The 13,811-nt window shown below is 43.8% G+C and overlaps 1 protein-coding gene across 1 annotated transcript in view; it reads right to left on the reverse strand.

Annotated features, from left to right (window-relative positions):
• Nucleotides 1–724: 724 nt before the first annotated feature.
• LOC146710377 (dedicator of cytokinesis protein 3-like) overlaps nucleotides 725–13,811 on the reverse strand; it is a 234,835-nt gene continuing 221,748 nt past the window's right edge. Inside the window, exons 46-55 of the mRNA XM_085457761.1 lie at nucleotides 13,649–13,732; nucleotides 12,577–12,693; nucleotides 12,129–12,259; nucleotides 10,843–10,987; nucleotides 10,559–10,640; nucleotides 10,345–10,463; nucleotides 9,905–9,992; nucleotides 9,688–9,807; nucleotides 8,121–8,206; nucleotides 725–7,479 (exon numbers count right to left, since the gene is read on the reverse strand). Coding sequence (XP_085313887.1) covers nucleotides 6,778–7,479; nucleotides 8,121–8,206; nucleotides 9,688–9,807; nucleotides 9,905–9,992; nucleotides 10,345–10,463; nucleotides 10,559–10,640; nucleotides 10,843–10,987; nucleotides 12,129–12,259; nucleotides 12,577–12,693; nucleotides 13,649–13,732 — 1,674 coding nt within the window. The 3' untranslated portion in view covers nucleotides 725–6,777. The remainder of the gene's footprint in view (nucleotides 7,480–8,120; nucleotides 8,207–9,687; nucleotides 9,808–9,904; nucleotides 9,993–10,344; nucleotides 10,464–10,558; nucleotides 10,641–10,842; nucleotides 10,988–12,128; nucleotides 12,260–12,576; nucleotides 12,694–13,648; nucleotides 13,733–13,811) is intronic.

Genomic DNA, 13,811 nt, shown 5'->3' on the forward strand with positions numbered 1-13,811 from the left:
CTTCTTATCAGTTTGAAGCAGTCTGCCCGTTCTCCTCTGACCTCAGGAAACAGTCACTCTGGATTTTTGGACCTTTTCCTGTGAATCCTGGAGATGTTTGTGTGGGAAAATCAGACTTTAGCAGTCTGTCTTAATGCAAATATAATAAATACTAATGTTCATTTTTTTTAAAGCTTGTTTAAAGGTAAGTTGTGTTATGTTTTAGTTGCTAAATGAGCCAAAACCTATATTTAAAAATAGAAAAAGAGACACGCATTTGTGGGTTAGTGATTCTTCATTAGGTTCATTAGCTAATATTTAAGTGACTGCTTGTGGAAGGTGAAGAGACAGGGGGACTGGCCATCCTGCCTGGGTCAGGAAAAAGAACCTGAGTTCACATTTTATCAGTGTAATTTGTTTGGAACCTAAATTCTTTGTACATGTAATAGAGAAGTGTGTTAACAGTACTCACCTTTCCTGGTTGCTTCCTATTCAGGATGTGGAGCAAAAGAGTAAAAGCAGCTCAATCACCTGCTTAAGAGTTTGGTTAAGGTTTAAGTCTATATGTTATTGAATTATTTATAGGACGTGGTACAAATATAAATATGTCTTTCACGTGTTTGCTCGTGTGGATGTTTATTTGTTCATTTGGTTTGCTGACCTCAGACTTGGGCTATTCCAGATGCTGACCTGAATCGGGTCACTTTATAGCAGCAAACGTGAAATAACGACAGGCTGAATCCAGTCGAGTCAATAAAAGTTTATCGTTTAATGTTTGTCATTAATCATGAATCCACAACACAGCAGTTTGTTTAGTGAGTAGGAAAAACGTGAGTATTTACATCTACCATCATACACGTCACAGTTTATACCCATGCTAACACAACAAAGACTTTTATATACAAGAAATACCATTAGCGTCGTCATACAAAGGAGTGCCATCGTTGGAACTATCTAGATTTGTCATTGATGCAAAATACACAAAATCATAATAAACGTCTCCTCAGCTGCCCTGAAGTGATCGCGATAATTCGACAGAATGAACTTGGATCGCTGTGGACCGGGTTTAAAAACTGGTTTACATCAGAAAACACAAGGCGAGACGATCAGAGTCTACGTGTATACGAGGTTTGCCCTTCATGCCCGCGATAAATACGCCCTCTCCTCGTTTATGTACAAAGAAATCAACGCGTCTCCTCCGTGAGCTCCGTCGGATTTCCCTCCACGCTCCTCCTTCTAAAGGAAACACAGACTGGGTGGGGTCAGTGGTTTTAGTCTCACACAAAACTTACTTTCTTTTAAAAAAGCACCAAACTACTTTTAATTTTCCTGCCATCCGACACGTTCAAGCCAAAGAACAAAAGAATGAACCGAACGTCCTACAAACAAACCTCTGATTTGCATAGTTCATCTTCACCTGCTTCGAGTTTGATTCACTGAAATCTGAACACTTCATCGCTGCAGACCGAGTATGCAGGACCGTTTGTTTAAAGCAAGAGTTCACAGCAAAATCAAAGATGTCATTTTAACTGTGGTAACCGTAGTAACCGTTTACACATCTCTTTTGTTTTGGTGGGAATGACCCAGTTTTGGAGATATTAGGTGCAGAGATTTCTGCCTTCTTTCTTTTTACTGTCTACATCCGCCAGCCAAAGGAAAATGCAGCCAGGTCTCTCTTTACTGAGCAAATAATTAATATAAGCTGGTCAAAGCAGGCCGTCACTTTACATAAAAGATGCCGTACCCACCAGCGAGGTCGTCCCGTTGGATATGAAGGATGCTGCACATTCATATAGCAGCAACTTGTCAATTACACCCTGGTTTATCCACTTGTTTGCCTCCAATAGAACGACAGCTGATAAAATTAAAGTCCTGACACTAGTGAGACTCATCAGGTAAATATTTACTGAGGTCATAGTTCAAGCTGCGGGGGTTGTTTTCTCAGACTTTTTTTGCAGGACAAACAGTTGCCCCCTAGTGGCCACTGGAAAGAACGCAACTTCCAGCTTTGTTTTAATTTTCAGACGTGGAAGCTACAGCCATCCTTTATATACAGGCCCAATCCCAGTGTCCAATCACAGGACGAAACAGACTGTTACCGGGATAAGAAACAAAAGCACCAGAATAAAACTGTAACGCAACAAGCACAAAAGAGCAACGACACAAAAGGCAAAAGAAAATCTATGCACGTGTGATTGCAGCATATGCATGTAAAGTAGGTTTAGTTCAGGGAGAAGAAAATAGTTCCCACATGAAACATCTTCAATAGGTTGTTGCTTCTTCTTTACTTCTCAGTAGCTGATCAATGATCTCAGATTCTCAGTTTAGCTCAGATATATTTAAAAGACAGCAGATGTCAAAATGTTCTAAAAGGATGAACAGAACTAAAAATCAGGAGAAAATAAAGTACATTTAATTCTGCTGTGAACTTTTCTTTAGTAAACTGTTGTGTGACTTCTCTCTCCCTCTGGTGTAATTCGATCCTGATATAACACACACTCTCTCACAAACTGCCGTAACAGCGCACACCTTCATTGTTGCAGTTTCTCGTTGCTGAAAAGCTTCTCTAACCTGCCTGCGTCATGTATTTACAGCATCCCCGCTCACAGCGCTTTGTAGGCTCAGAAGGATCAAACATAAACGGCTCAGCACAACTGCACACGGAGCTTTACAGATAAACAAACACACAGAATGACAGAAAAGTGATAAAAAATTAAACCTTCCAGTGCGTTATGTGAACTGGAGGTAAAGGTTGCAGGAAGAAAAAGCAATAAGGTGATTTCTAAATCTGGCTTTGTATAAACGTATACATATTAATATCAATCTTCATGTTTTGCAAAGGCAACAAGCATAACAGATGTGCTGTGAGAAAACCTTTGAGAGCACTCAAAGCTGTTTAAAACAGAGGTAACATCATATGTTGTTGGCATAAACACAAAGGCGTCAGTGCGAGTCTGTAACAACTGTTTATATCGCTGTGAATACACACAGCACATGAATCCACCATCAGCTGCACTGAGTGTTAATATGGGTTTCAGTTTCAACAGGACAACAATCAACTCGAACTCTTCGCACAAGGATGAAAGAGTTGATCATTTAGGGAATAAATGAACTAAAATGATTTTAAATGAAATTTATAACTAAAAGTAGAAGAAGAGAGAAGCTAAAGATCTAAAAACAGACAGGTTGAAGGAGGTAACTCGAGCCGTGCTGCATAATTCACCTGTAACATCATCAGTCAGTCCACCAAACACCCGACTTCATGAATTCAGCAGTTTTCTGCAAACTGTCCGGGCTGTGGTGCAGCCTCTGTGTGAGCCGCAGGACAGTTTCATGGCTTTAACTTTTATAAGTGGGGAATAAAGAGACTGGAAACGCTCACCGGACACAGAGCACCACTGAAAGTCCAGCTCTGAACTTCCACTGAACATCTTTAACCATCACTGCTTCACTCGTATGTTTATGGTGGAGAATTCAAGCAGCGGGCCCGTATCACTGCTCACACAGCTCACGCCATGCGTCGCGGCAGGAAATGCACATGTGCAACAACTGTCTGAATGATGGCTGTTGTTCCATGTAGCTTACTGGGTCAGTGAATGCAGCACACACGTTCACTGAGTGAATGGGTTAAATGCAGAGAGGGATTTTCCCCACGGGGACCAATAAAGCACACTTTCTTTCTTCTTTCTTCTGACATTACAGGAGCTGAATATTTAAAGTGGACCCGCTCTGCTCATTTCGAGCTCTATATTTTGATGTTTGGACTCTACCAGAGGAGCTTTGTATGACTCATAGTTAAAAATAACACTGCAAAGTGTCTGAAACAAGCTGCTTCAGTGCCCGTCTCTTTAGACTGGCTGCTCTTTGTAAACAAAACTATGGTTGTGTTTACTGCGCACATCAATCCTGGTGTGACAGAGTCAGAAAATCCAGAACTGGTCGACTTTAGTAACTCCTGAAAATGATTTAATGGATGAAGTAAAGTCTGTGATGGTTCTAAACGTGCAGACGCACTCACACACAGTCTCGTCGTTTCACTGAAAACAAACCTTCAGCTTCTCTAAAGCAGCGAAAGGCAGAGTGCGCACTCAGGTCGCTAATCCTTAAATCTAAAATGTCTCAACCTGACTCAGTTTGTCATCGACATATTTTTATGTGATGCCTGTATTTACTTATGCATGTATCCCCTATTTTATTGTTTCTGCTTTCAGCCCTTTATGTAGACAATGTTGATTTGATTTATTTCGTCGTTGTTCTCTGTCTTAACTTTTAATTCGTCCCATCTCGCTCTTCGATGTCCAGCTTCCTGTTGAAATGTATTTTTCTATTTTTGCCTTTCTGTCAAAGCACTTTGCAAAGACATCGTGTTATTATTATTTAGCCTCACAGGGGAACAGTTCTGTGTTGGATTTATCTAAATGTAGCTGGGCTTAAGTTCGAAACTACAAACTACAGAGCCACCAGCCATCGTCACCAACACAATATGACACTGAATCAGGATTCTGAGTTTTCTGCACCTTTAGGAGGAACCAAAACAGGACAAAGCTCAAACACAACGATCAGCTTCACCATGCAAAATGTGAGAAGATGATCAGACACCAGGCAGAGCACAACGAGGATTTCAAATAGCCATGTGAGCTAACGGCTGTTCAACCTAAAAAAGGGGGCGAAGTGATCAGGATGACAGTCTGCTCGCAATCTGAGTGCTAAATGTAAAAAGAATATTTAAAACAAAACACTAAAATACAAAAGTATGACCCTTTGCAGTACTTTTACACGTCTACTACTAAATCCTGCTGATTCAACATCCTTGGTGTTCAAAGTGGTTTCCTAGACTACAAAGACATCAGTGCACAGTACAGTATTTCTCCAGTGCTTCCAGTGCTTCACCTCACAGTCTCTGTTCAGTGAATGAACATGCATACAAAACAGTACCCTGATTAAAAAATGTACAGTCATTACTTTCATAGAAAAAATGCCAAAAAAGGTGTATATGTACTTCAGCTAACATCCCTAAAAATACCAGCAGTCGGACGCCTCGCACATATTTACAGGTTCCTCCGCTGAACGCATCGTCAGCTTTAAAAAACCCTCAGAGCAAACTGTCCCTCGCTCCTGTTTTCAGGAGCTGCAATAAAACCTTCAGCTGTTGTGAAGTGCACATCGCGTCTGATGTAGCGGCTACTGTCGGCTCAGAAAGCCATTTGCACATTTCTTCAATCAAAAGTATAACGACTGAATATAAATTATATGTATATACTTCTTTATAGTGTATTAAATGTATCTACATTCTCTCTTACTTAAATATAAACACTTCTCATCGTTTATCTTCAACATTTCAGGAAAAAGTGACTGAAAATCTTCGAAAGCCGTCGCTCTGTTTGCATAAAGCATCACTTAAAGGTACTTTTTGTAACTTCCTGTTTTCTAAGATTAACAAAAATTAACAGAATATAAATACCAGCTTGACTTTATGTCCTAAACTATCTGTGTTTTCTGTTACGATGTCAACCGTAGTCAAATGAGGTCCCGGCCGTACTTTGGTGTATTACCTTTTTGTTCAAACGCTGCCCCCTGGTGGTGAACGTTTTATTTACATCGTTACAAAAAGTACCTCTACCCGATGCCTTTATAGCCGCTGTTTACGTGACAGAAATAATCATCATTAGTTATTTGCTTTCATTTTGGTCTTTTGTTTTCATCTTTTTAAATCATCTAAATCAGTGATTCCCAAACTCAAAGCTGCTAAACTGGAGTCCACACGAGACTGACCTTTGGTCCCCTCGTCCCACATCGAGACAGTGTCCCACATTTTGTTCACTGCAGGACAGGCACTTTCCTAAAGTCTGGCTTTTATCCAGTGGCTTTAAAAAAACTGAAATACAGGGAGACTACTTAACTGGGTGAAGTCAAAACAAAGGAAATGATTTTCCTTTCTTAGTTAATCAGCAGTGATGCAGAAAGGAAAACATGACATTAAGTGACAGGTCAATTATCGGGACAGCAAAAGTAAATATAGTAAAAAGAATATATCACGGACAATAACATGAAACTTCTTATTGTGCTTATTGCGTCTGCTCAGCGAGGCAGGAGGGAAAGTCCTTCACAAACCTGCAGTTTGTCCTTTTATAGTTTTTTAGGATATGTGAAGATTCCCACACAAATAAACTCCAGCTGTTGTAAAATGTTGTATCATTGAGGTTCATGGAATCTGGCCACCCTGCCTCTGGAGGACACCCTGCAGTACCTTCACAGCCCACTAAGGGGCAGCGGCCCACACTTTAGGAATCACTGATCTAAATATCCTTCAGTATAACATCCCTGCTTTGACCGTTCTGTGTCTATAGGTTTTATTTGTACATAAATAAAAATGTTTTTAAAGTGCCGTTTGCCTTTAAATCTTCAGAGCGAGGCTTTTTTTTATTTGACTAGAAATCCCTTCGTAAAATCACGGGTTCAGTTTCAGGTGTAATCATGAATTTAGTGAAAAAGCTGAGCAGCATTTTCTCAGCTTAAACCCCCGTCTGCACATATAAGAAGTAAAGAATCAGGATGCAGTGACGTGAGGACTGTTTGGTTGAAGGAAACACGTCTCAGAGGTCAAGGACTCGTTAGCCAGATGGAGCGTGCGAGAGCAGACTGAAACCTTTAGCGGTAACTGGAGGACAGCTGGGGGCGATTCAGAGCTACCCTCAACTTCATGACCCAGTTTTTAGTTTGGCTCTCGCTCTCACGTCTTTTCTTTCTCTCTTTTGAGAAGAGTTTCTTGTCTGTCCCTATAAACCATGAGGGGGCGTCCTACTCCTCGCCGATGCCGTGCTCCCACGCCACTTTAGCCTGCTCATCCTTGGTGGCTGCGATTATGGGCTGGGAGATCTTGCGTGGCATGGGCCGCGGTGCGGGAGGTGGAGGCGCTGCAGACTGGCTGATCAGGGAGTCCTCTTCAGGGATGCAGCCCTCTCGGAGGTAGGGTTTAGGGGGCAGCGCCGGAGGCTCATGGAAGTGGTAGAGAGGCGGGTGGTGGGGGATGTAGTGTGGGTGGAAGTGATGGTGGAGTTGGTGGTAGTAGTGGGGGTGTTGTGGGTGTGGCAGCACATCCTGCTGCTGCATTTGTTGAACTCCGATGGAGGCCGAACCCGGAGCCTGGGGTTGGATTTGGGACCCCACCTGAGCCGGGGTGACGCCTCCCGGGGCAGAGTGGCTGCGGCAGGGCGGGGGCTTGACTCCATCCAGGACTTCAGGTTCGGAGATGCTGTACCTGACGGGCTGGTAAGGTGAGTCGAGGTCCTCCTGGTCGGTGGTCCAAGCCTGGCTGCTGGGGACGGACTCCAGGGTGTCTGTGCGGCTGGCGGTGGGGTCAGAGGAGGAGGCGGGGCCACCAAAGTTGCTCTCACTGAGGGAGGAGACTCCGGAGCTGGCACTGCCTGACAGGTTGGAGTTACTGCCATCCAGGATGGACTGTGGACTGGTGGGCGAGGCAGGTATAGGATGCAGGGGAGACTGGAGAGAGAGGCGAGGGAGAGTCACACAAACAATCTCTAACACAGAGTCTGTGATTAACAGCTGCGGTTTTATTAAATATGTTTAAAGTCTGTTAATATTTAACAAAGCAGGTCGATCACATTCTTTTCTCCTGCATAAACATGAAGATCACAACTTATTTACAATGAATGTCTTTAACTAGAATCACATCTGATTGAAGTGTAGAAGCAAAACAATGACAGTGCACATTAACAGGCATAGTTTAAACTATAAATATACCAAGTAACACAGAAAGCAGGATTCTGGAGTGTTTGTTAAAAAAGAGGAAAAAGGAAACATGAAGCCAATAAATCAAATATTGCTGATGAGCTTAGGAACAGGACACGAAGGTTTACAACTGAACAGAAAATATTTTGTCTTTGTCGTAACTGTTGGTGGATAAACTGTAAAGTTATTTCCAGCTGGTGTTGCAGACTCAGCTGTGAACACTGATGCTTCATTTAAAAGAACAAAATCATGGACACAAAGAAAAACACACAGACAGTAATGTGCACTGATTTGTGAGTGCATACACACACACACACACTAATGGACTGACAGACGAACTTCATCCAGACAGACAGCAGGCATGAGGAGGAGGAGGAGGAGGAGAAGGGTACCTTTCTTAAAGAGCGCGCGGGGAGAGCTGGAGGGAGGTCGCTGACCTGGTGGTGGAAAGCGTCAAAGTGCATCGACAGGTGTTGCCCTACAGGGGGAGACACAGCAGGACTGACTGAGAGAAACTCGCACACACTCACACACATTTCAGACCAGAGAGGAGGAGGAGGTGGGAGGAGGGGCAAGGGGGAACAAAGGTCAGAGAGTGGAGAACAAGAAGGTAGAGGCAGGTGGGGGGGGTTAAAACAGGAAAAGGGGGGAGTTGGAGCAGTGTGTGGAGGAGGGGAGGTGTTCAGCTCTGATAGCATTTAAGTTGTTTGATTGCAGTGGTATAAAGTGTGTGTCTGTGTGTGTCTGTAGTGAAAACGAGATCAAATTAACCAAAGTTCACTCTCAGAGAACGCTTCCTTTCTTTCTCTCTGTGCTTCGAGCCCTGCAGACGTCTCCTCTGAGGTTGCAGGAACCACCAAACGCTTCATAAACACTTCATGTACCTGAACTTTCACTCTTGGGACTCAAAGGTTTGAATAACGCGATTTACAAAACCGAGAATGAGTGTTCGGTGGTTTTGAAAGGTTTCTGTGAGGGACTAATACGAGTCTGCGTCGTCACAAATACTCCTGAATGAAAAGCAGAGCTGCTTTGAATCCCCGATCATAGAGGTCACGGAGAGGAGAGGCCCAGCGCTATTCTGTTAATACTTTCTCAGCCAATCAAAGCACAGCTTGCATAAAGGGGGAAAAAAGCTAAAACAGCTGTTTTCAGACAGAAGACAAACTGAGAGGCTGCACCGAGACCCACCATTAGATACACGGGGATCATGAATCATGCGGAGCTAATCTAACGGAGGTACTAATGAACATGACAGAGGAGATGAATCTCCTCTGAATCCTGCTCAGAAAACAGAGTCATGTCTTCTGACCCGGTGCTTAAAAAACAGATTCAGTTCCACAGCCAGGAAAACGTTACAGAGTCCCCCGCACAAACACACTGCAGGGGAACCTGTGGGGATTCCCCACACACAAAAACCGACACACGCAACGATGCACAAGAATCAACGCTTCGCTCTCGCACAACAAAAACCCAGCAGGCGTCCACGGATGACACTTTCTGGGCTAAAGGCGTTCAGTTGCATGGCTTCATGTCCAAACTTGGTTAAAAAGTGGAGTTCAGTAAATATCTAGTAAACATTGTCTACATTAGACGTTAATTCTGTAAGTCTAACACTGAAGTGTTTGTCTGTAGCTGTGAGCTGTGTGTGAGGGGGACAAACGGTACATTCTCTTGGTGGTCATGATCATCCTGCATGTGTGGTTCTCCCTGGGTTGCATCTCACTGACACACTCGTGCAGCTGTTTTTAGGATTATTGTTTCACAGTACGAAGGTTCAAATCCACTAAAGAGGAAGTCCTTTCATGTTTCAGACGGTTTTAGATGTAAAAGAATGACATAAAAAGATTTAACGCTTCAGCATCTGGCAAAGTTTGATTTATGCTTGGTGGGAAATCAGTGCACAATACACACACACACACACAAACGCACACACACACACACACAGTAGTTTCATACCTTGAGGCAGGTTGCGTGGTGGAACAGGTGGTGCCATGACACTGCCAACGTGGGAGGAAAGGAAAGGGAGGGCTTCTCTGGTACCGCTGTCCAAACTCCAACTGCTGGGAGTGGTCAGGACTGGAGGGCAGAGAGTGAAGACGGGTGGAGTGGAGAAAAAAAATAGATGAGTTTTACAGAAATATTCTGTATTGTGTGTGTGAGTGAGTTTGCCGACCTTTCTCAGCCACAGAGAGGTTTGGGTCGCTGCAGGGTTTGCATGGACCGATCACCTGGTGGAACAAAGCTCGCTGGAAGTTTGGTGGCTGAGGAGGAGACCATGAGCTCGTTAGAGAGGACCACAGCGATCACCTGAATCAGACTTTAATCCGTCTTCAGCTCAGTAAAGAACTGAACATGATTGCATTCGAAAATATTTAGAAGAATATCTGAAGGTAGGTTGAATCCATGAAAAGCACCTGCAGCATCACAGGTCAGCTGATCACAGTGCAGCACAAAGAAAACTCATCTTTGTGCACAAAACAAGAGCTTCCAGTTTCCTCTCCTGTCAAATCCCACTTTACCCTCTGCATGTGACGTACATGCAACTTCTAATAAATCAAATTCGTCAGACAACTGTCACTGCTGTTGTTCAGGATCCCCCCTCCACTGCTTTACCTGTCCATTGTCTGTGATGTTGGTGTACATCGCGCTGCTCGGCCTCTCTCTGTGCGGCGGCAGCAGCATCAGCATCTCTCTGTTGTGTCTGTATTTGTCAGGCAGAGACGGAGAGCCGACTGCAGACGGACAGATTACAGAAGTGAGACATGTGTGAAATACAAAATATCAGAAAGCTAAATATAGCTTTAAAAATCTTCCATGGGCCGCTAACCTCTGATGGTTGAGGGGGCGGAGTTTATCATCTGAGAAGGCGCAGAGTGGGTGGAGCTAAGACTGGAGGAGGACAGGCTCGCCTGCAGTTCCAAGAAATTCGAACGCAGTATTGTACATATAGATTACAATAATGTGAGGTATTTGAGCAGTGATGCTCAGCTGTGCAGAAAAAGCTGGACATGATAATATTACAGAGTTTTATATTCATGTGTGATATATGGAGTGTTTCTTGTTTCTTGCAACACGTGCGTTTCCTCTCTGCGAATCGCGTTTTTCACTGACCTGCATGCGGTAGAAGTCCTCGGGGTGTTCCACTACCATGCCGTCAGCCAGGATCAGCAGATTGCCAACGTTTCCCATCTCACTGGAGTTGTGAGAGGAGAGAGAGGAGGAGGAGTTGCGCACAGGAGTCAGAACAGCTACGGGACTGGGAGGAGGGAACGAAAGGAGGAAAAAAGAGGAGAGGAAACAGGGAGGGTAAAGAGAAAGAGGGCGGGGGGAGAAGAGGGAAATTCCAGGTAGAAGAAAAGGAAGGAAGGAAGGCAGGAAGAAAGGAAGGAAGGCAGGAAGGGGAAGGGCCAAGCAAACCAAAAAAGAAGAAGCGAAAACCAAACAGCCAGCATGCATGAGGTGATGCGGTGAGAATGAGAGCGATGGTCAGCCATGAGCATGCAGGAAGCACCATGCAGGAAGCACCATGCAGGAAGCACGATCAGGGTGGTGTCGGTGAAGGATGAAGGAGAGAAAGAGAAAATGGCAGATTTTCAGAAAGTGCGATGTGAGCAGAGGACAGCAGAGATGCTGCGAGGAACTTCTCAAAGATCACTAATGAGACACAGCAGGTGAATCACAGATGGAGGTGAAGCCAGTGAGAAGACGTGTGCTGACTGTGAAGGATGGTTTCTGCCGTGTTCACCACATTTAACAGTTTCAATTAAGAATAAGATAAAAGTAATTAATGAGGATTATTAGTGATTTAATGGATTCTTTTCTGCTTTATATATTTACAGTAACACTTCCAACTATCAAATGCAACGAAGCACAGCAGAAGATGTGGAGACAACCAGGACAGAACCTGGAGTGATACCCAGACCTCACTCGACCCAGCCACCTCACACGCCTCTTTATGGGGACATGAAGCGCTCCCAAACTACCCGTCGGTGATCTCTTACTCCAGTGAGGCTCCTCTGAGGCCACCACTCAGAGGAGTGGAGCCCAGAACCGGAGCTTTGCCTGGTTGGGCCGCAGACCCAATCTGAGGTGTGGAGCTAAACTCGGTGAATATGATTTGATATCCTTTCTTTCCTGTATTTAGAAGGGCAGTGACAGCTTTAGAGGGAAGGGTGGAGGCTGCTTTGTCTCTCTTGATCCGTGCCCCTTTGACCCGACCCTCTATGCAGACTTAGAGGAAACTGACTTTGAGGATTTTTTAAAACCTTTTCAACATGTTTAGATACCATGAATGAGGTTTTGATGACATGGTGGTGCAGACTGAGGAGTGTAGCTGAATAAGATTAAAGCAGGAGAGTCTAACGGGCACTTTAAAAAAGTCTCTGCGTGTTGCTGACCTGTGTCGGTGCATCAGTTTGAAGCTCTCGGGGCTCATGGGGCCGTGAGTGGCCAGGATTCCTCTGGGTGTGTTGGGCCCTGAACCGGACTTGTCTAAACCAGGCAGACCCTGCAGAGACACATAGAAGCACTGCTCTGAATATTCACACTGCCCTCGGGTGTCCACACAGACAGAAGAATCACTGGTTGGAACGGTAAAGGTAAAATTATGAACAGAGGTGAAATGTTCAACGAGATTCTTTGCAGTGACGTAGTCTCTAAGCTTGGTGCACACTAACATGCTCTTTGAAGAAGAAACGAATCCATCCATCCTTCCAGCATGTTTACACCGTAATGAATCTTCTTCTACACTCGTTCATTTTGGTTCATGAGCTACATCTAACAACAGCTCCGCGTACGTATTTGTACCTCCTGAGGTTGTAATATTATATTATTTTGTGTGCTCACATGGCAGAGGCTGCTCCTCATCATCTGGAACTGATCTATCAGCTTCTTGTGCAGGGGACGCATTTCTGGGTGCACCAGCTTCTCGTGCACAGCCAGACCGACTCCCAGGATGTGAACCTGTGTGAAAACCAGTTTTTAAAAACATCAGCGGATGAGATGAAGAACCCTGTTAGTATGAGCAAGAATGAAGACGAGGTTGTTGCTCACGTTGGTCTACAGACAAATCCTTCCTTTGGAAAACTTAATGCACGTGTTTCACCTGCTTTACTTTTGCCTGCTTCATGTCAACAAATGTTTTTCTACTGGATCGAAATAATCTGACATGGGAGAGGGGGCGAGGTTAGGGGGGGCATCTCCTCCTATCAGCAGCTGGGGCTGAAAGTATTAGCCCCCCAGGAATTATGGAGCATTTTGCTAAACTTCTTCCCAATTTTTGCAGCATTGATGAAACTTGATATAATCAAAGATTCACCAAACCTGTAGCTTTTGGGACATTTTGTAATATAAAATACATTTTTAGTCTTTATATCAAATATAGTTAAAAGTAGGGTTGCCAAAAATATTAACATGTGAATGTTTGTTTTCAAAAAGAGCGGCACATCACAGCCTGACAGCCCGGTGACTATTAATGGCCACGGGGCTAATCACTCATTTCTTTCTTGTTTTGTATCCATGAAATATCCTGATTAAACTTAAACATTGTTATTTTGTTAACAGATACACTATAAAAAACAAAGACTTGTTGTTAATGGTCATTTTCTTTCCTTCAGTTCAGTGAAAGCATGAATGATAACGTCTGCATGCAGATATATGAAAACAAAAACTATAGATTCAACTATTACAGGATTCTGAGGTTTTTCTTCAATCGTGACATTTGTCTCACGCTAAAGGTCAAATTCTCCACATGGTTCTATCTGAACACACTTACAGCTCTATATGTGTTTCCACTGAAGCACATATAGAGCTTTAATTTGAGTATATGGAGCCAACTTGGTCTATTTGGCATCTCAGGACAAAAAGGCAGAGCTGTGTTATTAAAGCTCTGCAGGAACGTCAGCAAACGACACCTCACCTGCTCCTGCATCAGGTCTTTAAGCTGTGTGATCTTCTCAGTGTCTTCAGGGTGGCTCGTGATGTACTCCTTATCAAAGAAAGCCTGCAAACGAAGGAAAAAAGCAAAGTCAAATTTATGGAGCAGTACTGTGGCATTACATCATCCCAAAACACCAAACCTT

The sequence above is a fragment of the Copadichromis virginalis genome, linkage group LG5 (genome assembly GCF_057382275.1).
Source record: "Copadichromis virginalis isolate Kocher_CV1m ecotype Utaka linkage group LG5, C_Virginalis_male_GT1.1, whole genome shotgun sequence".
NCBI classification, from domain to species: domain Eukaryota; kingdom Metazoa; phylum Chordata; class Actinopteri; order Cichliformes; family Cichlidae; genus Copadichromis; species Copadichromis virginalis.